This window comes from Notechis scutatus, chromosome Z (genome assembly GCF_049901735.1).
Source record: "Notechis scutatus isolate UNSWTSFEM ecotype Mainland chromosome Z, rNotScu1.2, whole genome shotgun sequence".
NCBI classification, from domain to species: Eukaryota; Metazoa; Chordata; class Lepidosauria; order Squamata; family Elapidae; genus Notechis; species Notechis scutatus.
The window spans coordinates 92,013,924-92,041,896 of record NC_142025.1 but is presented as its reverse complement, the minus strand read 5'-3'; the positions used below and the strand labels follow the sequence as shown (position 1 = coordinate 92,041,896).

The following is a 27,973-nucleotide window of genomic DNA, read 5'->3' as shown; positions in this document are numbered from 1 at the left end:
ATGAGGTTTCAACAAAGTTTTATAAAGGAATATTGAGATTTTTGTGACATTTAATAAGATTGATATATTTGCTTTCTTTTCAAAAAAACATTAAATTTTAGGAAATAATAACTACTGTTAAGCTTAATTACACAATTATTCACAAACATCCAATTAGTGTTATTTTTCCTCATACTGTTAAAATTCATGAAATAAAAAAATGACTTTATTGAATATTTGTGAAATTATTATTAGAAAACTATTGATTTGTTACAGGATCCAGTTCTCCATTTCTTCACTGCCCTGTCTGGTCTTGAATGGGGTGCCTCAAACAGACTTGGAATGTAATCTGGGGGTTCTCCTGGACTCATGACTCCTGTTTCAAAGACCAGATGGCAGTAATGCCAGGAGGGCCTTTGTGCAACTGCGGGTTGTGTGCCAGTTACACCCTTCCTTGAACCAACAATCCCTGCTCACAATCACTTGTATCCTAGTCACCTCCTATCTTGACTACTGTAACGCTCTCTACATGGAGCTGCCCTTGAAAAGTATCAGGAAGCGCCAACTGGTTCAAAATGCAGCTGCCCACATGGTTTTGTGCAGACTAGGTGTGCTCATGTGTTACCTCTCCTGAAAGAGCTACATTGGCTGCCAATTTACTTCCGGGTACAATTCAAGGTAATGCTTGTCACTTTTAAAGCCCTACATGGCTTGGGATCCGCTTATCTGAAGGACTGTCTCTTCCCATTTATATCCACACGAACCATCAGAGCAGGGAGGTAGGGAATGTTGCCGGTTCCCCTTCCCAAGGAAGTACTTCTGATGGGACCCAGAAGAAGGGCTTTTTCTGTGGAGACTCTCTTCCTTTGGAACTGACCCCCACTTTGACACTCTTTTGCAAAGCCCTGAAGACCTGGGAAACCCAGAGTGGGATGGAATCCATCAAGGGGTTTGATTGCTTTCTTGTTGGTATTAGTTTTACTCTTTGTATTTGGGGTTTTCATTTTTTGTAAGCCACCTAGAATCACTGAAAGTGAGTGGGAAGCAATATAAATTAACTAACTAAATAAATTACACAAACTGAAACAAGTTACAAGCTCTTGAAATGACAAGTTCTTAGAATTTTGCAGTGCATTTCTTACATATGTACGTGTGTGTGTTTCCATATATACACAAACATGCACACACATAAGCACATGCACACACACAGAGCTATATCTGTTAGGGGATAGCACATAGTGAAAATATACCTGTATTACAGAAAATTTCGTACAAAACAAAACTATGCAAATTGCAGACAAAAATGTGCATGTAAGAAGAAATTTATACAAAAATGCATATGAATCTTAATACAATATTTAAAATATATTCTTAAATGAATGTGGAAATACTAAGCCTAAAATGGTAGAAACTCAGGGAGAATAACCATTTTATTTAACGACGGAATAACTATATTTCTATTCCCAATATTCTTGTATCTAATTCTTTAAAGTTAATCTTATGTACATTTTGAAAATAAAAACTAGTAAAATTCATGAGCTGTACATGTCATGTACATACATGGCAAATGATTTCTAGTCTTTGTATTCCTTCCTCCTCCTCCCAATCTCAATCTTGGTTTTTTGTTCCCTATTCTTTCCAACCCAAAGGAATGTTGGGAAGAAGTTCTGTCAAGAAAGTCAGGTCCTGATTTGTCTGCTGTCTCCTTCCACCAGCTGGGTAACTCTGAAAATCAAAAAGAGAGGGCCAAAATTGATATAAAAGAAGTCAGTAAAGCAAATGTCAGATTTCAAAATTGGCCAACAATCAGATTTAAGATTGTGCAGAAAATAATTTTGGAAAAACATCTCTCTATTCCCATCCCTATAACAGTTAGACCCCTATCTTGAAAGGTTACTGATTGTTCCATTCTAAGGTTCTGCTCCTTCATTTTTCAGTCAAGGGATGCAGAACAGAGCAAATGCAGTCTATGCTATTCTTCCTTATTTAAATACAAACAAGAAGGGACAGATAGTCTTTGCTTATCAACATTCATTCAAAGTTATCAATATTCACAGCCTCACGATTGCAATTAGGGCACTTGTGTAGCTGGTGCACATTTACAATGGCTGCAGAGTCCTGAGATCATGGGATCGCCATTTATGACCCTCACTGCCAGCTTTCGACAAGTAGTCAGTGAGGAAACTGACAGGAAGTTGCAATTCAGTATCATAGTATATGACATCGCACTTAACATTAACTGCATTCATTCTCTTAATGACCACAGCTAGAACTGACAAATTGCCATCATAAATTGGACATGGTCACATGATTTTTCACTTTACCACTGTATCACTTAGCAATGGAGTTGCTCGCCCCAATTGTGCTTGGTAAGTGCAGACAGCAAAAACCACATACAGAGAAATGCAATATTTATTTATTAAATCAATTTATATAGCCACTGATCTCACAAACAATTGAATTATGTTGTTTCATTATACAGAAGAAAATTTATATGTCTCTGAAGTCCATTGCTTGTAAAGGGCCTGGAAACAATTCCTGAAGCAATGTTTTTCTTGCTTTCCCTATCTCGTTATTATTTTTTACAATGCAAGATAATGTTAAAGAAAAAAAAATATGTATAGTAAAGGGTCAATGTGTTTCTTAGCAGGATAATTTTCCAAAATTGAACAGGTCCAAATTTAGTATGGTGTGAGAAGAAGAAAAAAATCAAGATAAAATGAACAGTATCTGGCCCAGGCCAGTACAGGAAAAATTTTCCTTAAAGTCCTCTAATGCAAGGATCCCCAACCTCCTGGCCCCAGCAACCAGTCTGTGCAAACAAGCGAAGCCCCATCTGCGGGATGCAGGCAGCATGTAAAATCATGCCTCCTCTGGTATATTGAAAAACCTGTCTCCACGGAATCAGTCCCCTGGTGCCCAAAAGGTTGTAAACCTCTAATGTGATTCCTAAGGAAGAAGCAGTAAGCCATTGGTGATTTGGAATGTTGGCAACTAATGTATTCAATTCTACGTTCTCTTAGAATTCTGTCTTCCCAGTCATGTGACTCAGAGATGAGAGGTTGTAGTGCACATATTCTCCCCAGTGCACACACAAACCTGTGGTTCAGTGGTGGGATTCAAATTTTTTTTACTACTGGTTCTGTGGGCATGGCTTGGTGGGCATGGCCATGTGACTGACTGGGCGTGGCTTTTTTTGCAACCTCCCCCTCCGTTTTTTAGGCCTTCTGGGCCTCAGGCAAGCCTCCCTGTAGGGGGAGGCGTTTTTGCTCCCAGGAAGTTTCCCTGGGGCTCAGGAAGGGGGGGGAAACGGAGCCTGGAGCACAGCACCCTCCACGCTTCATTTTGGGACCCTCTATGCCTCAGGGAAGCATCCTGGGGGGACATTTTTTGCTTCCAGAAGGCTTCCCTGGGGCTCAGGAAGGAAAAAAATGGAGCCTAGAAGGAACGTGCAAACCACTCCCCCGTTACTTCATTTAGGGAACTTCTGTGCGTCAGGGAAGTCTCCTGGGGGAGGCAGTTTTTGCTTCCAGGAAGTTTCCCTGGGGCCCAGGAAGGCAAAAAATGGAGCACACGGGGAGAGGGGGCTTGCGCCCGCCTCCCTCCATTTATTGCCTTCCTGGACCTCAGGGAAGCCTCCTAGGAGAAGCAGTAAGTAAGCGAGGGGAATTCTGGCACAGTTGATCGTAGGAACAGCTGATTGTCGGGAAGGAAAAAAAAGTAATACCTTAAAAAGTGACTGGGTGGGGCGAGCGTCAGGCAGGCAGGGTGAGCGAGCATCGGGCAGTGGGGCAAGCAAGCGACTGGCGACCAGGTCGGGGGTATGGCCACCCAGAAGTTACTACCGGTTTGGCAACCCACACCAAATTCTTGCTACCGGTTTGCGTGAACTGGTACGGACTGACTGAATACCACCATTGCTTGGGTTGCTGCTGGTAAAGGGATTGGAAATAATCTCAGAAATTATGTTCCCTTTGCATTCCCATTCTTTTACTGCACATTTTTTAACCACATGCTATCACAAGAATGTATCTATCATACCTGCAATGGAGGACTGGAATGTGAAGATGACAGAATTGGTAGAAATGGCAAAACTGGCCTGCTTAATCAGGGATAAAATAAGTACTTTTATAAATTGCTGAAAATGGATAAAAATGATTTGATAATTTTATGGATTTGTTGACAGTATAGAATTGCATATAGAAAGAAGTTAACTATGTGAAATAACCTTGGAGAAGAGTGAGAATAAGTTTATTTCTAACTATCATATGAACCATAGTTTCTTTAAATATTTATTCTTTCCCTTTTCTTATTTACTGCACTTTATCTTTTCTCTCTTTCTCAACTTTGCTTTCTACATTTTTCATTTTTATCACTTTTTAAAAATCTAATAAAATTATATTTAAAAAGATATTAGATTTAATGTATAAATTGCAATGAAGTAAACAATCTGACAATCTCATAGGCCATTCTGCCTTAGAGAACTTACTTTAAAATGCAATGTCAAAATCTGTGTTATTTCTTTTTGATCTTCAAAAAGGTCAAAATTCATTTCAGCCATCATTTGAGAAAAAAATCTTCTCAGAAGTGTTCTTTCCCCTACTTACCTTATTTCCTAGAGCATTAGTACTTGATTCTTTTTAGGTTTCAATAAGTCTCATACTGAATTCAGTGAACTTTACACACTGAGGTAACTTTTGATGAGATGTAGTCTGAATTCTATCTTTGGCTTGCAGTCCTGATTGTATGGTCAAATGCTGTGGAGCGAGGGGAAGATAGCCACACCCAAAAGAAAAAAAAAGCCTTTTGGTAACCTGATGAAGTAAAATTACTGCATTTCTTCCTTGAACAGATTATATATTATCTTTGGTATATATAAAGCATATGGGATGAACTATGACAAATTTCCAAACCAGCTGCCCTCCAACGTGTGGGGATTAGAACACCTGGAATGTAAAAGCAGACTGGTTAAATGGAGGGATAACTCTGGGTAGTCTAATAAAGGAAAATATTTGTAGCTGAGGGTTGACATGAGGGGTCCTTGGTGCTCTCTGAGCTTGTTTGTTTTCTTGCAGACATTTCATTACCCAAACTAGATAACATCATTAGTGCTAGTGAAATGTCTGCAAGAAAACAAGCAAGCTCAGAGAGTACCTAAGACCTCTGGACAATTTCAAAGGTGCTTATTCAAAAAGGCAACTGGACTGTTGGTTTTTTTTCCTTGCGGAAGATGTTTTGCTTCTCATCCAAGAAGCTTCAACAGTTCTGGCAGGATGGGGGCTATGAATTTTTCAGCTGTAGTTTATGAGAGAATAATTTATTCTCTCATATATTTTAATTTCATAAGCATAAGCATTTTGTAGGGAAAAACCATACACAAGGCCAGAAGCCAAATGAGGAACCAAGGAGTCATATCTGAAACCTTCAAAAAATGGCTCTGCTTTTTTCAGATCTATATTCCATTGGAAGGCCAGAAGTACCCACTGAAGAAACACTTAACTTGACAAAGATGAAGAGAAAGAACATAGCTGTTGTGCTACAGGACAATATTTCATTTGACATCTAGATAAATTAAGTGAAAATTATGACAATAGTGAAGAATTTCCTAAGCAATACTCTACATGATTTTCATCATATGGTTATCCTCTGTTGGTATTTTAAGCAATCACAATAAATGAACTATCTATCTATCTATCTATCTATCTATCTATCTATCTATCTATCTATCTATCTATCTATCTATCTATCTATCTACCGTATTTGCCGGCGTATAAGACGACTGGGCGTATAAGACGAGCCCCCAACATTTCCACTCAAAATATAGAGTTTGTTATATACTCGCCGTATAAGACTACCCCCTCTTCCACACACCTTCCACTTTTGCATTTTTTTTTTTTTTTTGACGCACTTTTCTGCTTTGGACAATTTTGAAATGAGCTAATCCAATTTTGAACCAAGAATATGCAAATAGCTATGGAGTTTAGAAATGAGTTTTAAAATATTTTTCATTGCTTACCATTAAGCGTAAAATATGTTGTAAATAAAATGAGAACACAGGAAACGTTCTCTTCTCAATACAGCTGATCTCTCTCTCTCTCTCTCTCTCTCTCTCTCTCTCTCTCTCACACACACACACACACACACACACACACACACACACACACACACCAAAACCCGGACACTGAAAAGGCTGCCAAGGAACATTATATTCAATGCCTTCTCTTTAATCAAGAAACAAGGAATTCCTTAGAATCTTTTTTTTCCCCAAGTGGCCCTCTTAAAAAAAAAAAATGGAGGTAACACTTTCATTCAAAAAGTCTTCCAGTATCTGGAGTCGCTCAGACATATTGAAGTGAGGCAGGAGAGTAAGTGAAATTTGAAATGATCCAGCTACCGCTTTTCTTCCCCTCCTGCCCGAAGGCCATTATCTCCACGTCAAAACGAACGAGGGGAGGCAAAGAAGCCAAACACGCTAAAAAGGATCTCTTTATTTTCCTACACAAGGTCACACCTACTTTTCCGCATTCAAAGGACAACCTCTCCTCACCACCACCACACACACACACACACCCCAATACCCGCAAACAATGTTCTGGGCATTAATCACCATTGCTACATTAACCTGGTAAATTTATACCCTGCCTCCCCCAGTGTTGCTTTGACGGCAGGATTTCACACAGCGGGCGCTCGCTCGCTCTCTTCTCCGCTCTCCCACCGTTCGCACATGTTGGAAGCACAGTAAAACCTGATAACCCACCCGGGCTCCCCATCCTTAACCTACAGCTGCCCGCATGCAAAACCTGCGTACAAAAGAAAAAAAGAAAAAGAAAAGTACGCCGCACGTGAGGATCTTGAATCCTCTCCTCCCCACACCGCTAAGGAAGGAAGAGGGGGAAAGGTTGCGCAGCGCGTGGCGCAGTGACACCCGCCCCACACACACACACACACACACACACACACACACACACACCGCTCCCCCAGCCTCCCTCCCGGCTGCAACTCAAGCTCGAAGTGGGAGTCGGAGTCCTCCCGGCGTATAAGACGACCCCCACTTGGAGGCATGTTTTTCAGGGCAAAAAAGTCGTCTTATACGCCGGCAAATACGGTATCTATCTATAGATAGATACCTACCTACCTACCTACCTACCTACAACTTATCTGCTTATATCTCCTTAGTGAACTAAAACAGTTCTGATTACATTATTTATGGATATTGACTTCTAACTTCAACCTTTTTTTATTCAGCTTCAATGCAGATAAAAATGATAACAGCAGTGATTCAACAACAGGTCTTCTGAGAAGCAGGAAGTTCAGCCTACTTTTGGGTTGTACCATTTCAGATTAACCTGACTGAATGGTCCTAAACAAAAACAAAAATTAAGTACCAGGAAAACTAACGTGGAGACCCTATTAAATTGAATGGTACAATCTGGACTCAGACCATTTACTTCATTAAGAATAAGAATGCAGCCTCAGGCAAATCTGACAAAGTCCTTCTTCTACTGTAACTCTCAAGGCAGCTTAAGGAATATTCTTCCATTTACTTTAATTTGGCAGCATAGGCTTAAATAGTTGCACCCAAACTGGAGCCAAGGAGGATTATTTTTTCTGCTGAATCCAAATAAGCTTTTGCTTTCTTTGTGTGCCTTTCCTGGAGGCTTTGGCATCTTGGCATATTACTGAAGAAAAAAAATGAAGGTACTGAGACAACGGGAACACCTTTTTTTAAATATATATATTAAATCTACAACTTGAGCTTGTAACTAAAGATGAATGATTTATGTCTATGCAAGTATTCATTCTGCATATGTGAAGCCTTAAGGATTGGTGGAGTATCCCACATTCATTACTACTCCAATAAGTATCACCTATCAGTGGGAAAACCTCCATCATTGCCATCCTTAATATGGAGTAAAGCTCAGGGATGGGATTTTACCAGTTCGGACCAGTTCTATAGAACCGGTTATGATTCTGCGCAATTCAGAGAACTGTGCCCCTGGATGGCCCCGCCCCTCTCTGCCCACCCCTACCCTCCCAGTCAGTCCTTATCGTGCATGCGTGACATTGCGCGCATGTCCGGCATCGCTGACTTCCCCGCCCAGTCACTCCTTAAGGTATTGTCAACTAAAAAGATACTCCTTTGGTCTTTTTACCTGCCAGAAAAAGGGGGGAAATAAGGCATTCCTTAAATGCCTAGATAATCACCCCGGCAGCCCAAATTTGTCAGAGCGTAAGAAGGTTAGTGGAGAGCATGATGGATGACTCTTGGATATGGATGTGTCCCATTGGAGAAGTCACATCCAGGGGGTGGGGGGAAGATCAGGGTCAAGGGGGAAATGTATGATGCAATTTAGCATTGGCTGCATCCAGCTAAATGCCAACATGGCCACTTCTAATAAATCAATTTTCTTTTCTCTGAGATGTGGCTAAAGATTTTTTATTTGAATGTGGGTGGATTTGTTGAAGCGCTGACAGGTATTTCTTTTTTTCCCCCTCCCAATGATCAGCTGTTCCTATGATCAGCTGCGCCAGGATTCCCCTCACTTACTTACTGCTTCACTCAGGAGGCTTCCCTGAGGCCCAGGAAAGCAAAAAAGGGAGGGGGTACAGCACCCCCTGCCACCTCCCTTTTTTGCCTTCCTGGGCCTCAGGGAAGCTTCTTGGGAGCAAAAGTGCACCCCCCAGGAGATTTTCCTGAGGCCCAGGAGCCCCCAAAACGAAGCATGGGAGGGGTGCTATGTGCCCACCCATGCTCCATTTTTTTCCTTTCTAAGCCCTTCTGGGAGCAAAAATGCCCCCACCCCCGGAGGCTTCACTGAGGCCCAGAAGGCCCAAAAAACGGGCGGGGGGGGGGTGTTGCTGCAAAAAAGCCATGCCCATCCAGCCACATGGCCATGCCCATCTAGCCACGCCCACAGAACTGATTGTTACAAAATTTGAATCCCACCCCTGGAGACCTGTTCTGACATCTGTCAAAATTCATTCTGATTTCCTGCAAGTCGATTTTTAATATTCTAAATAGCTCTATCCTGGAACAGCAATGAACCCATGTTTAGAATCCTGAGAAATAATTGATCGGTCACAGAGGTTGGCCCATCCAATCACATCGGAAACAGTTCTTCACTACACTAAGAAATGGTAAATTAGTGGTAAAATGATATTTTGAAAACAGCTCTTTTGCTACAAAAAGATTCAGAAGAGAATTGGGTTAGATTTAAAAAAGGGTAAAATGTCAGTCACTATCAAGTTTCTTTGATTAACATTGTCATCTATTGGGAGCCCAGAAGTGCATCTCTTCTGTAGCATCTAGATGGGCCCCATTCTGCTGTACTGAAGAGCTGTAAAGACCTGGCTCTTCGCTCAGGCTTTTTGCAAGGGAGAGTGCGATGCCCATTATATCCTGCCTGCTGAATTTTATCTTTTTTACACATTTCACTGATTTTTATTATAATTTTTTGTTTGATTATTGTGAGATACCCAGGATCATTGAGATTTGGGTGGCATATAGATTTAAATAATAATTATTATTGTAAGTATCATCATCATAAATGTGTTTATGCTTTTCCCACTTGTTTATTATAGCTGCTTTGATGCCAGGCAGGTAGTCCTTGAATTAAAACAGCAATTGGGACCAGATTTTATTAGGCAATGTGGTCATAAAGCAAAGCATATCAGGGACAAGCAACCAGAACAGCTCATGGATAGACCTACAGGTTTGATCTCAATATGTTTTCTCCTCTGAATGGACTCTAAAATATCTATTCCCCACTAGCAGGGCCCTTCAGCAGTGGATCCACTACTTTGCACCACTTAGTAATGACAATCCCTGCAGTTCTGGTTGCCATTGTTAAGTAAGATTGTGGGTTATTCAGTGAACATATCCTCACAACTACCAGTTTGCAACAATCAAAGTCAGTAGGAGCCAGCAGGAAGTTGCAAATCTCAGATTGCTTACAAGCAGGCTGGCAGGCAGGTAAGTACTTCTGCCAATTGGAAGAGGGAGCAAGGATGTGTGGGAAGTGGGGAAGGCATAGCATGAGTACAGTGGGGCTTGGGATGATTGCTGCCAGGTAAAGAAGGGTGCACAGGGGTTGGGAAGGTTGTGCAAGTGGCCAGGGAGAGGCAGTGTGAGCATAGCAAGCCTAAGGGAAAGTGTGTAGATGTGCGAGACTTACCCAAACAACTTTTGATCTTCTCTGCCAACCTCCCTCTTGACTTTGCTTGGGGTAGCTGATAGGAAGTCACAAATCATAATCATGTGAGATGCTATTACAACATAAGTGCAAACCAGTTGCCAAGTGCTCAAATCATGATCATATGAACACAGAGGTGCTGGGACAGCCGGAATTTGAAGGATCAGTCATAATCACCACTTGTTCAGCACCATAACGTAACTGCAAAACAAGGAGTCATTAACCAAAAACTATATGTATTGGAAATTTAAATAGAGGTACCTAAAGATAACTTAACAACACTGCTGCATTCCTGTAATTCTAAAACGAATTTCAAAATATAGTAGTGTGTTGGGGAAAGGAAGAGGCCTCAGTGAAAGTGTTGTGAATAGCCAATATGCAGCATTTCTGTCATTCTAACTCTGAAATAGTGTCTGATTTTTAATTGTTATTCACAGGGATCGTGTTCTTCCTATTATTTACACCAAAGGCAGATTTCTTACCTATCTCTCTTTTCAGGATTCAGGATGTTTGGATTCTTCGGGGGGTGGGGGGACTAAAAGTCTGGAGTCACAGAGCAAAAAGTTGTTATGTCTTAGCTAGGTTGTCTGCCATTTTCCCAACAGCTCTGGTGAATGGCTAAAAACAACCCAGAGATCTGGAGAAATGCAGTATAAAAAAAGTAGAGAACTTTGCTTGAGATTCATGTTATCTCTAAGGAATATATAACTACTTCAGTTAGAGTTTTGCTTTAATTTATTATGTTTCTCTGTGTTAACTCCCCCCAATTCCTTTTCCTTTGCATCTGGAATATATTATGTACAATTCCAGAGTTATACAGTAAATTTGATGTAAAGATTTACTTTTCTCGGTCTTAATTTGTTGAAACTGATATATAACTTGAAACCTGCCTCTCTCCAAAGATTACTGATATAACAAACCAGCACCATCTTGTGATTTGCCTAGAGCAGTGCATAGGTTTTTGTAAACCAGACTTCATAAATTCATAAATCACATTTTCAATTAAAAATTATTTTGTTTATCTCGTGAGATTGATTTATATCAACCACACAACTCAAAAAATGATGGGGAAAGGACATGCTTCTATACTACAAGTCCAGTGTAGAAATTATTATTATTTTTTTTACAAGTTTACCTTTTTTAATCTGTTTTATAACCATAATCATATACATTTTTCCTTTTGTTTGATGGAAGGACAATTTTGATTGTGAAAGCCCATTTTTTTCACAGACCAGGGTTAGTAGAAAGATGCCAGATGAAACACTTCTTAAAAATTAGGTATTGGAAGCTCTTAGAACCAGTTACACTAAGTAAAAGAGTGGTAGGAAGGTATGTTGACTTCTTGGGTAAGAGGACTGAAACCTCCAGCCTTTCAACCTACGGGCTCAACTGTGATACTATGAAGTTTTGTAAGCTTTAAGGAAGTTCAAACAGCTTTGAAATGTAACTTCCTGTTCAACTGTTATCAAGTGGCATGAAAGGAGAAGACAGCCTCATTTCTAACACTAGTAATGTTTGCTTGTTTATTTGTTTGTCTATTTATTTATTTATTTAATATTGTAGCCTATTGACCCATGGCGACTCGACGTGGTTTACACAATGTAAAACCATATTTAAAACAAAAAAAATAACAATAAAAACTAACAAAAAGAATCAAATAAATTAATAAAAAGTACCATAGAACAAAATCTGGAAAAAAATAAAAATAAAAAATCATCCCCCAACTCCTATCCCCCACCCCGATGACAGCAGATCACACGAGCCATTTGATGGCTCCATCCCACTCTGGGTTCCCCAGGCCCACTGGCAAAACCAGGTCTTCAGTGTCTTCCGGAAGAGTGCTAGAGTGTGGGCCATTCTAATCTCTGGGAATGATATTCCAGAGAGAGGGAGCCACCATGGAGAAGGCCCTTCTTCTGGGTCCCACCAGGTATATCTCCCTCAGGGATGGGACCCACAATATTCCCTGCCTCCCCACTCTAATGGGTTGGGTAGATGTGACCGGCAAGAGACGTTCCCTCAGATAACCCGGTCCCAAGCCATATTATTAATATTAATAATAATATATTATTATTAATTTAACATGGAACTAATCAGTTTGTCTCTAATCACTTTCACAGAGGGCATTTTCCAGTTCTGAATGAAATGCATGGGGGAGCGGAAACTCTGGAGGGGTCTTACTGAAATAAAATATAAAATGTTATCTACAGCCCATTCTAGGCCGCCTGCATATAGAGGGAAAAGGGGCCAACAGCTCTTCCACATGCAACTATAAACACACAGCTTTTTAAAAAAGATACATTTAACATCCTTTCAAAAGAATAGTAATACTTTATAAGGAATATATATGATACTCAGATGGTAGTTTGGAAAGCTGCAGAACCTGGGCATCCTGGGTATCCTGCAACCCAAGCCAAAATGACCATGAAAGGAATTGAATAGAGGGAAGGAGAAATGGCTGTAGAATCTGAAGCAACCAATAGAAATTAAGCTGATCTAATACCTCTACCAGGTACATCACTACCAGTAAAGTACTGCAGATTGTAAAAGCAACATCTGTGTCAGGAAAAGAGGTAGAAAAACCCACTCTGTAAAACTGGAATTGTTGTATGAATAAAGCTACCTCTGGCACATACTGCTCTGGAACTTCAATTTTGTTGCTCTTATCTAAACCATAAAATCTAAACCATAAATAACTATATAGTTTTTAAATAAGTATCTTGAGGATAATGATCATCCCCTTTAGGGGATGGTTGTTGTCATTATTGATTTATGACTAAATATGGTCAATTTGAAAGCTAGTTTGATGTAATAGTCAAGGTGTCAGGCTAGAAACTGGGAGATTGAATTCTAATTCTGCATTAGGTACAAAACCAGTGGGTGACCTCAGGCCAATTCTTCTCTTTCAGCCCTAGGAGAAGGTAATGGTGAACTACTTCTGAAAGCTTGTCAAGAAAACTGCAGGGACTAGTCCAGACAGACTCCAGGAGTCAAAAACTGACTCAAAACTCCAAATGGTCCTGCATCCCCACAAATGCTTTATCTCAAGTATAATTCATCTTACTGTAAAGCAAGTCATGAGATGAATTATATCCAAGAATAATAGTACATTTATGTTAACATTATATATTATGTTGCTTGGAAGTTTTTCCATCTATATACTCCTTGAGAAAGAAAAAGCAACGGTGCATGATTGCTTCATGCTATTAAGGACATAAAGATGTATGGATGCAATCGAGCTTTTTTTTTTTCAAAGGGTCATCCAACTCTTCTAATATTGTAAATTTAAGGGCTAAAGTGGCATATTCATTTCTCCTGCTGTATTTCCAAACTAAGGATTATTACACTTTCAAAGAAAAGGGAAAATAAATTAACACAAATATGGATTTAAAAAGATGTAGTATAGTGAAAAAGGTGGAAAAATACCTAGTACGGGTGAATTACTGATAAGTAATAACTAGCTTAGTCCTAATCTCAATTAAATTATTTGATTTTTTTGGGGGGGGTCAGTCACATATTTATCATTCAAGAGAGTGATCATAGAGTATGAAAACTTTTGCCCTGATTATTTCCCAAACTCTTCTTAATCCTTCTAGTCAGATTTAATCCCATCTAGTCAATTTCACGATACTTATAGAAAACTTGTTTTCTCTTGTTTTGCAAGTAAGTGCATCTCCTCAAGCAACATCATACACATCTAGAACTAAATCAGCACTGGTTTTGAAATCCATTGCATTTGGCAACCCATGGAAACCATGACAGGAAGTTTTTTAAATTGACATTAAAATGAGATAAATACTCAAGACAGTTTTTGAAATGAAACATTAAGTGTTGTATCCGGCTAATAATCCAATCCTAGAATTTTGTGTTGGAGAGAAACTGGCCCAGAGTTACAGAATCTTTAGAGGCCAGTTTTCTCAAAATAAACTGATAGATCTATATTTCAACAATTTAAAAATACTTTTTCAAAGAATAGAAAATAAACGATCATATTTTCACACTGCCATTTGTTTTATAAGACATTAGTTCAGTGAATGAAAACATATACGGATGGAACAATTTCAAAGCAGATGTTCCCTTTGAAGAAAGACAATTTTTACTTTGCAATTTCTGCTAGCCAGCTTTAGGCTCCGAAAATTTATTTCTTTTGTTGTATTCACATTAGAGAGAGATACATTTCATTTTATTTTGGCATGTGAAATATCGCAAGAATTCTAGGATCTCTGAAGTAATCACTGATCTCAAAGTCTATTAATCAGGACTCTACTGCCATCTCTGAAGCTCAGGGCCAAATAAAATATCATAGAAAGAACGGAGAGGGAATGTCCTACTCCCAGAACACAATTATAAATAAGTTATAGTCTTGAGAAAATAAGATGTTTCAAGTGTAGCTGAAGAATTTTGAACACTTTCTGAAATGAAATAAATACATTCTGGTTGTTTATATCATAGAGAAAACTCCAGCTGGTATAGTAGTGGCAAAGCCAGGCATTGGGAGCAACTAGTAGCATTGGGCAGGTGAGGGCATCCAAAAGGCAGTTGTAAATTTGGGTAAGTCTGAATGATTTGTTCATGGGGCCAACGCAATGGTCATTAGATAAAGACATGATGTAAGGATTACATGATAGCCTTTTTTTTTTTAAAAAAATCCACTATTAGTGCCTCTTCAAAAATTCATCAATAATTGAATTTATTTAATACTTATCCCTTGGTTAAGATGAACACATGCACAGATGTCATACGTTTACCACAACCAAACCAGAAGTCCTGCGTCGGCGGGGGGAGTAATACTGAAATAGCCTCGAACATTATCACTGAGCTGTCTCTTAGTTGTATGGGATGCTGCCTTTATCTACTAATGCTAGCTCTGCTGCTGCTGTTTGCTGACAGAAAACTTACAATATACTACTACAAATCAGAAAGAAATGAAAAATAGGAAAATTCTGCCTGTTGCAGTTTTGTAATATTTTCATTTTGCAGTTCTCATACTGTTACAGACATAGAAATGGCAACGAGCCTGATTTTCCTGGGACAGGAAAATCTGATGCAGATCTGATGTTATATTAGCCAGCTTCAAAAATGCACAGGTCAAGTTGCTTTAATACAGGAATGGCTTTGCTGTATCCAGAGGCTACATTTAACATTTTTGGAGATGGGGGAACTTCCGGTTTGGGCTTCTTCGGTGATGGACCGAATCCGCGATCGTGTGCGGTTTCGATCTGTGCTCACTGCCGGAGCGCCCCGAGCCGCTTGGATTCAGGGCTAAGCCGCCCCGTAGAGGTGGTAAAGAGGGGGGAGACTGCCAGTGGGGTTGAGGAGAGCTGCATCTCTCCTCCTCGGCTGGCTATTACTCCCTTTCCCGAAGGCGGTTGTAGCGGTGGTCAAATGGCCACCTCAAAGAAGAACCCGACCAGACAAGATTGTGCAGGAGGAAGATAAAAGAGAAAGTTTTGACTAACCAGGTCGAATTGAGAAAGCAACTATTCAAGGTACCCTGAGTTTTGAACTATAAAGAATAATATTGTTCCCAAAGAAGATCTTTGAAGTGGCGAAAGAGAGAGGAAAGACAAAAGATTTGGTGTTTTTTTTTCCCCTCTTACATTGACAGTTGCAATTGGCTTTAAATGCTAAGAAGAGATCTGAGCAAAAAATTGATATAAATCCACTTTGACATTAATAGGCAATTTTAAGCTGAAAATAAAATGTCAAAGGGATAGTAAAGACTTTTGGATATTTTAAAACCTTTAAAAGGAGGAAAGGAGAGGGGGGGGGAAAGTAAAAGGGTGGGATGTGGAAAAATGGAGGAGACCACCTGAAATTAAAAAGAATTAACAGTGAAATTTTAACAAGACTCCTAAAAGATACATTGTAATTGAAACTTTGCTACAAGATAACAGACCCTCCGGCAAGAGAAAGTGGAAAAAAGAAGCAAGAAGAAACAGCTTTGGGTTATTTGGATTACTTGGTGATTTTTGGAATTTTGGTTGTTTGATTTTAATGACAAAAATTAATCGGGTGGTTGTTTAAAAGTGTTTAAAATGGCATCACTCCCTGAAGAGCTAAAAATGGAACTTAAAAAGCAAAAAGAAGATGCACAAGAAGAAAGAGGATCTTTTGGCTTCATATTTCAATTTTTAGAAATGGAGATTTGGAACTATGAAAAACAACAAGAAATGCTTGCAGAACAAGAAGGGCAGGAAGAAGCCATCTTTAATGATCAAGTAATTCTATGTGGGCTTAAAAAGGAAAAGGGGGGAAAGGGAGTGAAAAACCTAAGATTTGAAAAAACAACCAAAAAAAAAAAGAATAGCTTGAGAAGTAATTACAATACTAGGAAGAAGCAGAAGAGAGGATTACAGAAGGGAGAATTAGAACTAGAGAGAAAGGGGGTCAAAAAGGTGAGGGGGAAGAAGAGGGGGAAAATGGAAAGGAGAAGTTATAAAGGACAGAAACAGGATATAGAGAAGCAGGGAAAACATACAAGGATTCACAGAGATAATGGTTGAAAACTTAACTAAAAGAGAGGATTCTGCAAGGGTACATTAGATAGTATTGTTATATTAGAAATAGTAATGGGTATAGAAAATATGAAATATAGGTGATTAAAGTGATAGATAAAATTGGTACTGTTATGTAATGGAATGTAACTAAATGAAATAAAGAGAATAAGAGAATGGAAGTGGGAAAGGATGGGAATATTTTAACTATATCAGATGTTAAGATGAATTTAAATAGAATAACAACTCTATTAATTACTTCCTTTTCTGTTTAGAATTTATTGATTTTTAAGGGAATGTAGCAAATAGAACTTGGTTGATAAATTATATGAAATGGAATGTTATAATTGTATTTTTTAGAACCTAGTGTGTATTTCTAAGGGAATGTACCAAGCAGAATTTGGTTGATAAGAGTTATATATTATAAAATAGAGGTTAGAGATTCAATGTTATAATTGTTAAGATATAAATTAAATCTTAAATGAGATTTGAATGGACAGTAATTTAAAGATATAAAGGTGTTACACTCCAGTTAGTAATTACAGGGGAAATCTTGTTTTATGAGAAAAGAAAATATGAAAGTGTAAATAGGGCAGACAAAAGTATAAATATGATTAGAAAGATACTGAAACTTAGAAAAAGATGAATATGTAAACGAGTTTATGTCTGTATAGAGAAGTGATAACCTGGAATCATGCTGTTCTCAAAAAGATATTTTAATTGTATGTTTTGTGAAAACCCAAATAAAATTTTTACAAAAAAAAATTTTTTTTTGAACATAGGACACTATAAACAGGAAGATAACACCAAATGAATGAAACTGTGTTACACCAGTAAAAGATACCTCTCTTTTTCTTTGAAGAGGTGGTTATACTGGTATTATTTAAAATCTAAGCTTATTTTATGGTCTTTAATGTTTTCCTCTCAAAATAGGAAAACTGTCCTGTTGCCATACTATAGGAGTTGGAAGTCACTGAAAAGAGCTTTGGATTACCATATGAACTTTAACTTTTTTTCCCCACAAAAAACAGAAGTAAATGATGGAACTGGCAAAAAATGCCTAAACTTGTAAGACTGCAAACAGCTATAAATGTGAGCCAGATGCCAAATGCCCAAAATACAATCATGAGACTGTTTGTGTGTGTGTGTGTGTGTGTATGCACATACTTGCATGCAGTTTTGAAACTTCAAAAATGGATCATAAATAGCTCTGGAGAGGTACATCATAACTTTGAATAGTTATTAAATGATAAGTCATTAAGTGAAGACTATATATAATCCAACCTGCATTAGAGTCACTAAATATTTCTATATGCAGGTGTTTATTTGCCTACCTTCATAAATGCTCCTGAATAGGAGCATAAATATCAGAGCAGTATAATCTTTTCTACCAGTCTCAAGAAGAGATCTTTCTTTGCTTTGATATGCAGCTGAGCACAAGATATTTTTAGTGTTAAAATAGAAAAAATGCCTATAGAGAATATGATACCTGGAGAGGGGGAGTATCAATGTTAATAATTACAGACATTTTATTAATACCACCACATAGAGAGCCAGAGTCAATATTGATGAATAGACAAAGCATGATGTCTGGATGGGAAGGCATAAGCTTCCAGGTTTAATTCTGTACTATATACTTTAAGATACTACAACCATAGTCCCCGGAGATTACCTTGTAGTGGGAAGCAAAACTTCAGCTTTTGCAGACTCATACAAAAGACCATTCCCATAACTCTTCTCTGATGCAAATGTGGGTTTCTTGCATGTTGCAGATCCAAAAACCAAAAGTCTCCACATTGCCTTTTACTGACTATAGATATTGGCTGGATTGAAAAGACGATTCCTACTTTTTACTTTATTCAGTGACTCAGCCCACTGCGTTGTAACAAAGCTATTTCCATACCCGTCCCACCCTTCTTCACCTCCCCTTTTCCTGGTCTGCTTATATGCTGCACATTTATCTAAGACAGAACTAGATGTTTGAAATACTGTCAATTAGGGGATCCATCTATCACAAATACTCTATGATATTCACCATTCTGCCTTGCATGTGTCCTAGAAATCTGCTCGTTACACAAACTTGACCCAAAGGACCATCAAAAAAAAGATTGATGATTGCAGTACAGTGAAAACTATCTGAATCTCTTTATGGAACTGCAGAAGTCACCTGGAGATATGGTATCAAGCTATTTTTGGGGTTCTGGAAAAAAGGGCATGTCAGATCAAGTTTAGCCTATATGGTTCCCAAACTTGGCAACTTTAAGACTCATGGACTTCAACTCCCAGAATTCTCCAGCCAGCACAGCTGACTGAGGAATTCAAGGAATTGAAATCAGAAGTCTTAAAGCTGCCAAGTTTGGGGACCCCTGCTATAATAGATCAAATGGGGTGGAGGGTGGGGGTGGGGAGCAGAGAAGGAAGAAAGGATTTTCATGCAAATAGAACTTTAAGCTACGGTATTCAAAAGTTATCAAACCAAATGTAAAACTTCTCTGGTCAAAACTAGATCATCTGAAGTCATATAATTCCAAAGGTGAGCTGTTCTACCTACCGTATTTACCGGCGTATAAGATGACTTTTTTGCCCTGAAAAACATGCCTCCAATTGGGGGGGTCGTCTTATATGCCGGGTCGTCTTATACGCCGGCAAATAGTAATTGGGAAGCACTGCGGCTGCCGCGGCTGAGGCACTTTGCGGACTGTGGAAGCGAATCCGTGAGCCGAAAGGAGCAGCCAGCCTTCTCCCAGCTCCCAAGTGAAGCGAGGCTCGCACCGCCCGAGCTCCGCTGAGGTATCCGGCTGGGGCTGTCAGGAGTTGTTACTGCTGGCGCGGCTCCGCGCGGCTCCAGTCCCACGTTGCCTCGGGAAGGGAAAGGCAAAACCAGGAGCCGCTGCTGCCATTGCAAAGCGCCGCCGCGGCTCTTCCTTTTGCCTTTCCCTTCCCGAGGCAACGCAGGACTGGAGCCGCGCTGAGCCGCGCCAGCGGTAACAACTCCTGACAGCCCCAGCTGGATACCTCAGCGGAGCCCGGGCGGTGCGAGCCTCGCTTCCTTGGGAGCTGGGAGAAGGCTGGCTGCTCCTTTCGGCTTCACGGGATCGCTTTCCACTGGTGCACAAAAGTGCCTCAAAAAAAAAAAAAAAGTACAAAAGTGGAAGGCGTGCGGAAGAGGGGGCGAGTATATAACAAACTATATTTTGAGTGGAAATGTTGGGGGGTCGTCTTATACGCCGGGTCGTCTTATACGCCGGCATATACGGTAATAACATTTTAGTGCAAAATGTGGTTATTTTCAAGCCTAGCAAGTATGAATGTCTAATTTTATAAGTGAACTGTTACAAGAGGTTTGCATACATGATCTGAAACTAATCTACTATTTTAAATAGATGTAGTAGAAGGTCCCAATTTGGTTGCACTTCTTTTCCTTGTAAATTATCATTTTCCATATTTATCATGACATTGTAGCATGATTCTCATGGTACTGGGACACCCATTTATGTTGAGCTTCTGTGCATTCTTGAATTTCTAATCGGGTCTTAACATATAAACATTTAACAAGGAAAAATCTGTTGTGTCTCTTTTTTACCTCTGGGAGATTTAGTTCTTGCAAAAAGTATAACTGAATTTTGTTCTTTCTCAGTGAAAGGGAAAGATGTTCACACATCCACAGGGAAAGACAGCATTCTGCTAGAACCAAAATATATTAGGTTCCCTATCCTCAATTCCAAAATGTGGCCCCTAAAATCAACAGTTTTACCTTATTCCAATTTACCTAACTAAAATAGCTAAAATTTAGAAATCTAATTCATTTATATATGACTTGATGACACATAATCAATCAATGCATTAATTTTAGCCTTTGGCAAGATAGCTTAAAATAAAAAAGAAGGGGGAATTATGGACTTGGTATAGATCAAGACAATTGTTTCAATTTTGTATTTATATAATATACTCATATCTGCATGATTTACAGATTATATATCCATACACTGAAAAAAACATGATTACATTCATATTTATATAAAAATACATTCTATTAAACCTCAAGGACTTACTTATACGGTTTTTTTTTCCCCTTCCAATTGTGTCCAATTCTCACAGACTGTATGGGCTGCACTTCTGCACTTTTCTTGGCAAGATTTTTCAAAAGTGGTTTGCTTTCCTCCTCAGGCTAAGAGAAATGACCAGCTCAAGGTCACCCAGCTGAAATCGTATCTAAGGTTGGATTAGAAATCAGTCTCTCAATTTTTAGTAGGATACTTTAATCACTTCATCAAACCTGCTATTAATATTATCCAGGTCTGACCTTGCTTAGTTCAACCCAGCTGTAGGATTTAATTCATCCTGTACACAGAAAAACTCCTTATTTGTAAGTAAAGATGTATATTTTGAAATATATTATGTCACTTTTCCCCCCAAAATTTCTAACGTGACCTACAAGATATTAACGTATTTTTTTAAAAAAATTATAACTTTTTAAAAATATAATATAAGTAGCAGAACACCAAGAATAAAATCTTGCACCAATAAATCAAGGAAGCAAAATCATTCAAGAGCCAAGAAAGAGAATGCCTGAAGTGGTAATATTGCAGTTTTTCAAAAGGTAGTATTAGATAAAAGTACTAGATAGTATTTGCACACCTATGCAAATCTATGCAAATTTGCTTTGATATAAGAAACAGTTGTTTCGAGCATCATATTTCAGATAAAATGCCCATTTCTTTATTACCACTCCATATTTGGAGGTAAAAAGTGTGCAGCTTTCACAGTGTTAAGTAGGTTTTTGGAGCTGATTATAATTTTAAGAATTATGTTTTCCATAATGCTTTATTTACAACTTGAATTGCTGTTATTTTTAAAATCAAAATGTTAGAGGATTGTTCAACATTTTTTCTCTTGTTCGTCTAGCCATATTGAGAAAAATAAAGCTGTTATATTAGAAACAATCTGGTGCCTTCCTGAAGTTTTAAACTACAGGTTCCCAAAGCCACTGCCACTCAAGATTTGTGAAGTTGGCCAAAATCTGGAATGTATAGGATTATACTATATTTTCACCCAGATGGAAAGGGAAGCAAATGTATAGGATATTTTTGTTTCCCTTTGGCCTTTTTAATTTTCTCTTTTAAGAAAATGTTGATGTTATTTATCTCTACATGTAAGTTGATGGCCGATTTGTCTGAATGCCTGGCTTCAGGAATTCTCTGAGACTTCGGGACTTGGCTTGATCTAGGATACTTACAGTTTTATAGTTGAGATTATGGTTGAGTCTGTCCATTTGTTATGAAAGTAAGGAGTTTTCATTATGTCTTTTGACTGCTGCTTGATGTTCACGGATGTGCTGTTAAAATAAGAAGGAAACAAAAATATCAAAATACCTCACCAGAAATCAACACTCAGAGGAGCAGAGATTAACACCAAGATTAACACTAAGTCAACAATCAAGAAAACAATACCCCAATCAAAGAACTATCAATGCAGATAAACAGTAAACAGCTAATCAAGGAACCTCCAAGAACATTCCCACCAACACCAGAACACTAGTATTTAAACATAAAAGCAATCTCCATTCCCCATTCCTTTCCAGCACTGATGATGTTACCTAGTTTAGTAACGAAACATCTGCAGGAAAACCTCATGGTCAAAGACTACCAAGGAGCCCACAATTAGATTCCTCTTTGCAATATCTACTTAGCAGAAACCTGCCTCAAAAGTTTATTTTCTCCAACAATAATTGCCCCAGCTCATCACCAGATTTGGAAGCAAGGACATGTCCAGATTGTGAAAATGCAAATCCAATGATACCGATTCCCTAGGATCTTATGAGTTCTTGAAGGCAAGATGGTTGATACAGATAGAAAGTTTGCATTTGTATTTTGCATTATCCAGGGCATGGTGCCTGAAGGTTATTTGAAAGGAAGGGCTCTTTGACAGCAGAGACTTAGCATGTCACCAATAGAGAAACTGGCCACGAAACTCTTAAGGCTGAGTAACCATCAGAATGGAACTGCTCCCTTGCAGTGTTTCCATGGTAGCGACCCGGAGAACTGCACAGAGGATACAGCTGACTTAAAGGGAATGGATAGAGTTCTGCATTAACGATTATGCTAGCTATCAGCAGGGGGAGCTCAAACTCTCGGCGGTGTGGCAGAAGATTGGAGGAAACGAAAGGCCCGTTAGAGGCCCGCTTCACGTGACCCAGCAAGGCCTCTGAAGGCCCACATAAGCCGGAAGTAGGTTTTCTTGCCTGGGATGAGGTAGCAACCCACAGGAAGTCAACCTTGGTTTTTGAAACTTCGGCCCGAACTGAGACGGGAAGGCTGTTGGGTAGGTTCCGTGGACTCGCTAGCGGTTGGCATGATGAGCGATGGGTCAGGAGAGCCGACTACGGAGGTCCCGCCCGTTACCGGAAGAGGGATTCATATCGTCGTGGAATACTGGTGAGCGAAAGAGAGCCGGAGGGCGGCGCCTGTGGGGGGAAGGCCACGCCTCGGCAGAGGGTAATCCCGCCCATCCATGGAGGCTGCGAAAGCTGGTTGCTCTTTTCTCTCATGCTTCTTGATTTCGCTGCCTGGCTCCCCTTCAAAGTTGCGCTGTTAAGGCAGGGAGGTAGAGAGTCGCCTTTTCTTTCCTCCGTGTTTGCGTCTTAATTTCTTTGTTCTTGGGCCAATGCGGTTGCTTTATAGCAGCGTTTCCCAACAGAAATTCTACAGAAACGGAAGTTTCCCAGACTTGAAATTCTAGACCTAGACAACCTAGAACTACGCCGCCTTCGGTCCGATCTAAGTATAATATATATAAAATCATACATTGCAGTGTCCTACCTGTCAATGAATACTTCAGCTTCAACCATAACAACACAAGAGCACACAATAGATACAAACTCAAGGTTAACTGCACCAAACTTGATTGCAGGAAATACGACTTCAGCAACAGAGTGGTCAATGTCTGGAATACTCTACCTGACTCTGTGGTTTCTTCCCCTAACCCCACAAACTTTAACCTTAGACTGTCTACTATTGACCTCACCCCTTTCCTAAGAGGTCTGTAGGGGGTGTGCATAAGCGCACCAACGTGCCTACCGTCCCTGTCCAATTGATTCTTTTTATTTTTCTTATATGTATCCATTTCATGTATTCATAACTATGTTTATACTTATACCTGTTATCTTATAATTACTTGAAAAAATAAATAAATAAAACGGCAACTTTTAAGGCTCGGGAACTTACTCCCAGAATTCCCTGGCTAGCCTGGTTTATGTCATAAACTTTATGATATAACCGCCTTGACGTGAATTTTTACAGATCATAAGGGACAGAATAACATGCCTTCCTGGGGTCTCCACAAACCAAATCTTACTGTAAGGGCAAATAACAGAGGGGTTTAGTTTGGCTCCTTGATGTTGGGAGAATGTTTGTGTGCTCAAGGTTTATTTAGCCTATCTGTATTTTATCAAGCTTAGAAGCCAAAGAACTAGTTTGCCCTGCATGGTTCAGAGTTTAATGACAGAAGCATGCCTGGAAAGCAGAATAATAGCATGAGTTACTGTATTTTATGTAAAAATGTGGATATTTTTCTTTTGGTAATATTTGCAAAATGTTGGAATGCAGCCCCTCGTTCCACAGAAAGATGATGCACAATAAAGACATTTACTCTTTGTGAATTCTTCAGTCTCGTGTGAACCATGTTTTAGTACTATTTTCAAAATAAGCAGGTAGTGCATATGTAAAAATCAAATATTTTATTGCCTCCACCCAACTTTCACTTTACTGCCTTTTTTACTGAAGATCTTACCCTATCTTCAACTTAAACTTTACACCAACACTTAATTTCTCTTTTTAGCAAGCCCTGTGGCTTTGAATCTGCCTACCTGGAACTGGCAAGTGCTGTAAAAGAAGAGTACCCCGATGTGGAGATCGAATCCCGTCTTGGGGGCACAGGTACAAGTTAGTGTCTGTATGCTAATAAGCAGCAGCAATTAGAAAGATCTCATTTATATGATGGAATGAAGATACTATGTCTATGAAATTAATGTCTGCATAATAAACCTGTACATTAGAAGATCACCAGTATGGGCTGGTTGTACCCCTTGGAATTAGGGAACTAGCCTATGATCAGTCCTAAGAGTTTAAGAGAACAAAGTTCATACTCATATAAATTAAAATGAGAACAAGAGATAGTAGTAGGGAAAGAAAAATTAATATTTTTGCCCCCGTTTGCTAGGTCACCTATTGAAATCTCTATATACTGTATATTTTCATGGGTAAGATGAGAGTCTTAGGTCCTAAAATATACCCCTCAGATTGAGTTCAGTTTATCTGCTGAGTTTATCTGTATATTATTAAGAAATACCTGGTGAATAATTAAAGAAGTCCAGGTGCTTTTGAAAAGTTGACCTTTACTGTATACCCAGTAAAAATTTAGTGCTACAAGGAGATGAGTTGTCTTCTAATATTTGGACTTTCACATGGATTGTCCACATCCAAGTACAGATGTATATACAGATGTATAGGTATGAGTATGAAATCTTACTGTCACTTTATAGGTTTATTTTTGAGATAGGTGACACAAGCAGGTTTTTGATTCTGGATGAATTAATATGAACTGAACTGCTTATAATGCAACATATTTTTTAAAGGTGCCTTTGAAATAGAAATAAATGGACAATTGATCTTCTCCAAACTTGAGAATGGAGGATTCCCTTATGAGAAAGACGTGAGTTCTTATTTTTTCCTGCTATTCCTCAAAATATTATTTTGGAAGAAAGCTTAAATATCTAAGGTAATGGTCCAATTGTTCTCATGTAGGGTTTCAGAGATGAGCTCAGCAACATATTGTAGGATTTGACTAGTTTTAATTAAAAAGTAGAGGAATGGTTAGATGCTGAAAATGATGTTGATATTTGCTTTAGAAGTTATAGTCATCCTTGACTTTATTTGAAAAAATACTGTGTAGACATGCCAGGAATAAAATTGTATTCTTAATTCATGTTCTCATCCAGATAAAATGGGAGCATTATTCTAATAATATTTCTCACTTCCTCATAAAACATACAGTTGTAGGCTAGATCTAGTTAGCCTATCCTATAGTTAGAATAGAATAGTTGTTATAGGTGTGATAGAAAAAAAGTATCTCTCTTCTTCCAGTAGCCTCCATTTTCCTTCAAACCTGTTCCAGAGAGATGATAATATTGTAGAATAGTGGGGACGGAACACTTCAGGGAGGAGGAAAAGGGAAATCCCTTGTAGAAGTGAAAATGTGTTCACACAACACGGGAGTTAAAAATCCTTCACTTTCAAGGTTCATGGGGAAAGAAATTATGTACAAGAGATTTAGTTTTCCTTCCTTGATTGACGGCGTTTTGACAATTTATTCTTTTTCACTCAGTCTATTGAAAATGGGGTGGAAAATTACAGAGTTTATTTTCTCCATTTTGTCTCTTTAGCTCATTGAAGCCATTCGGAGGGCTAGCAATGGAGAGCCACTTGAGAAAATCACCAAGAGCCGGCCACCTTGTGTCATTCTTTAGTGTATTTTTTACATTTACTCCATGTTCTCTACTTGCCCACCCTCCCTGAATCCTTGTCACTTTTGCTTCCAATTTTTGCTTCCAACTTTTACTTCCAACTTTTGCTTCCAACTTTTCCTTCTGGTATTAATTCAATCAATAGTTTAATACCTGATCAGGATAGACATTAAAATAATTTTGGTTGTTTACAAACAAGTAAAATAAGCTAGAACTAGAACTTAAGCCATATTTGGGGGGGGGGGTTCATTTAACAGGGCTTATTCAATAAAGTAATCTTTTTTTCTTGAGGACAGTTTAATGTAATTCATTTTTCTATTTTTTGAGATGCTAGCATGGATCTTTCATGTTGTATTTGTTTTTAATCCCATCTGAATGAACAGGAGTAAAACCTTGTCTTAGATGTCTTAGAACATCTAAGATCTTTTAGCTTCTCTGCCTTTAAAGCCACAACTTCTGGCCATTTTCCTGCTCCTTTCCAGGGATTTAGAATGAGCTGGTGCCACAACCTGACTTCACTATGAGATCTGCAGGTTCAGAGTGAAGCTTGATAAGAAGTCTTCCCAATAGTCCTGTATAGGGACAATTGATACTACAGCAAATGTTTTCAAGGACCACATATTTTAAAGCAACATTTTGGGGGTCATTGTTGCTAAAGGAGTGCTTCAGAATGAAAAACATCCTACACACCACACTACATGAATGAGAATTAATCACAATTCTTTTGCTCCCCTACTCCACTGATTTATCTTAGGTTTAGAGTTTCCCTAATTTTACGTGAAATTCAATCGAGTTAACCAGGACAATGTTGCTACACGTGAGAGGGGAATATTTAGATACTCATTTCTTTTCTACACTGCGCTGAACTTTTGCAAATGATCATCCTTCTAAGATATCCCCAAACGGCATGATTTGTTGACAAAGAAAGTAGTTCTTTGATGCTTATGTTCTGAATTAGTTTTTTCTGAGAACAAGTATAAAATCGAAAGTAATTCATAGTAGGACATTTAAAAATTATTTTATGGGTGACTTATATTTACAGCTCAATTGTCTTGTTAAAAACTAGACTTCTTGAACTTTTTACCCCCTCCCAATAAGTATTTTTGTAGTTTAATTATTTCAACAGTAAGTTATAAGCCTAACTCTTCCATTGCAATCATGAGACTTTTAAGAGTTTCATTTGGATCAGAGTATGTACCTGTCTAACTTGAAGTGTTTACTTGCAAACAGTCTTTCTTTTGATTAAATTGTAGATCTATATCTATTATACTAGTAATACAGATTTCACGACATGAACTTATTGTCATAGTATTCTCATCAGTACGTATGGCAAATATTGAAATCAGAACATAAGTTATCAACCCTGTAACTGCATGTTTCACAGCTTATTTCATAGGAATGAGCAATATAATTTTCTTTAGTTTTTACTTTACTGTCATTTTCACTGTACTGTGATGCCTCTATTTTGTTTCAAGACTTGATTCTAATAATCCAGTTTTCATCTTGGATCTATCAGTGAGTAATTCTAAGAAGTAATTGAAAATGCTGCTGCTTGTTGGCCCCTTTGCTGGGGCCAGACGGTGAAAGGCACCAATAATCTTCCTGCTTCCAGAGTCTTAATTTATATGTTGAAATTGTTGATGAGCCTCTATTTAGTGCAATTTATAATAAAGGAGAAAATGCTAAAATGCTTGCAATATATTGTCTATGTGATTCTCTTAATTAATTAGAGCTTTTCACTTTTGGGGAATAGCTTGAAAAAATAAGATTGCTGTTTGCAAGGC

At 38.6% G+C, this 27,973-nt stretch overlaps 2 protein-coding genes across 8 annotated transcripts; one reads left to right on the top strand and one right to left on the bottom strand.

Moving 5' to 3' along the window:
* Positions 1-2: 2 nt before the first annotated feature.
* Positions 3-23,074, bottom strand: LOC148128998 (uncharacterized). 7 transcript variants are annotated; one of them, XM_087945748.1, is made up of 6 exons: positions 22,469-22,668; positions 21,906-22,004; positions 10,155-10,209; positions 4,021-4,081; positions 3,707-3,911; positions 3-1,704 (listed from the first exon to the last, which is right to left on the bottom strand). In XM_087945748.1, the coding sequence occupies exons 1-5, from the start codon at positions 22,555-22,557 to the stop codon at positions 3,853-3,855; spliced, it is 363 nt and encodes a 120-aa protein (XP_087801874.1). In that variant the 5' UTR covers positions 22,558-22,668; the 3' UTR covers positions 3-1,704; positions 3,707-3,852. The 7 variants fall into 7 exon arrangements, 2 of the variants coding, with proteins under 2 accessions (XP_087801874.1, XP_087801875.1); XM_087945749.1 differs by lacking the exons at positions 3,707-3,911; positions 4,021-4,081 and having other exon boundaries at positions 1,464-1,704; XR_015745679.1 differs by lacking the exons at positions 3,707-3,911; positions 4,021-4,081; positions 22,469-22,668 and adding an exon at positions 22,911-23,049 and having other exon boundaries at positions 1,568-1,704.
* On the top strand, positions 22,913-27,886 carry MIEN1 (migration and invasion enhancer 1). The gene is made up of 4 exons (XM_026679736.2): positions 22,913-23,103; positions 24,506-24,603; positions 25,302-25,378; positions 26,109-27,886. Exons 1-4 carry the CDS (start codon positions 23,021-23,023, stop codon positions 26,190-26,192), a joined length of 342 nt encoding a protein of 113 aa, XP_026535521.1. The 5' UTR covers positions 22,913-23,020; the 3' UTR covers positions 26,193-27,886.
* The last annotated feature ends 87 nt before the right edge of the window (positions 27,887-27,973 follow it).

Excerpts from the sequence above, each read along its gene's own strand:
- LOC148128998 (XM_087945748.1), bottom strand. The coding sequence starts at position 22,557 with ATGCCCTGGATAATGCAAAATACAAATGCAAACTTTCTATCTGTATCA. Across the intron at positions 22,005-22,468 it reads CATAAGATCCTAGGGAATCG|CACATCCGTGAACATCAAGC; the intron begins GTATCATTGGAT and ends TTATTTTAACAG. Across the intron at positions 3,912-4,020 it reads ATTCCAGTCCTCCATTGCAG|CAGCAACCCAAGCAATGGTG; the intron begins GTATGATAGATA and ends TCCCTTTACCAG.
- MIEN1 (XM_026679736.2), top strand. The coding sequence starts at position 23,021 with ATGATGAGCGATGGGTCAGGAGAGCCGACTACGGAGGTCCCGCCCGTT. Across the intron at positions 23,104-24,505 it reads CATATCGTCGTGGAATACTG|CAAGCCCTGTGGCTTTGAAT; the intron begins GTGAGCGAAAGA and ends TTCTCTTTTTAG. Across the intron at positions 24,604-25,301 it reads ATCCCGTCTTGGGGGCACAG|GTGCCTTTGAAATAGAAATA; the intron begins GTACAAGTTAGT and ends TATTTTTTAAAG.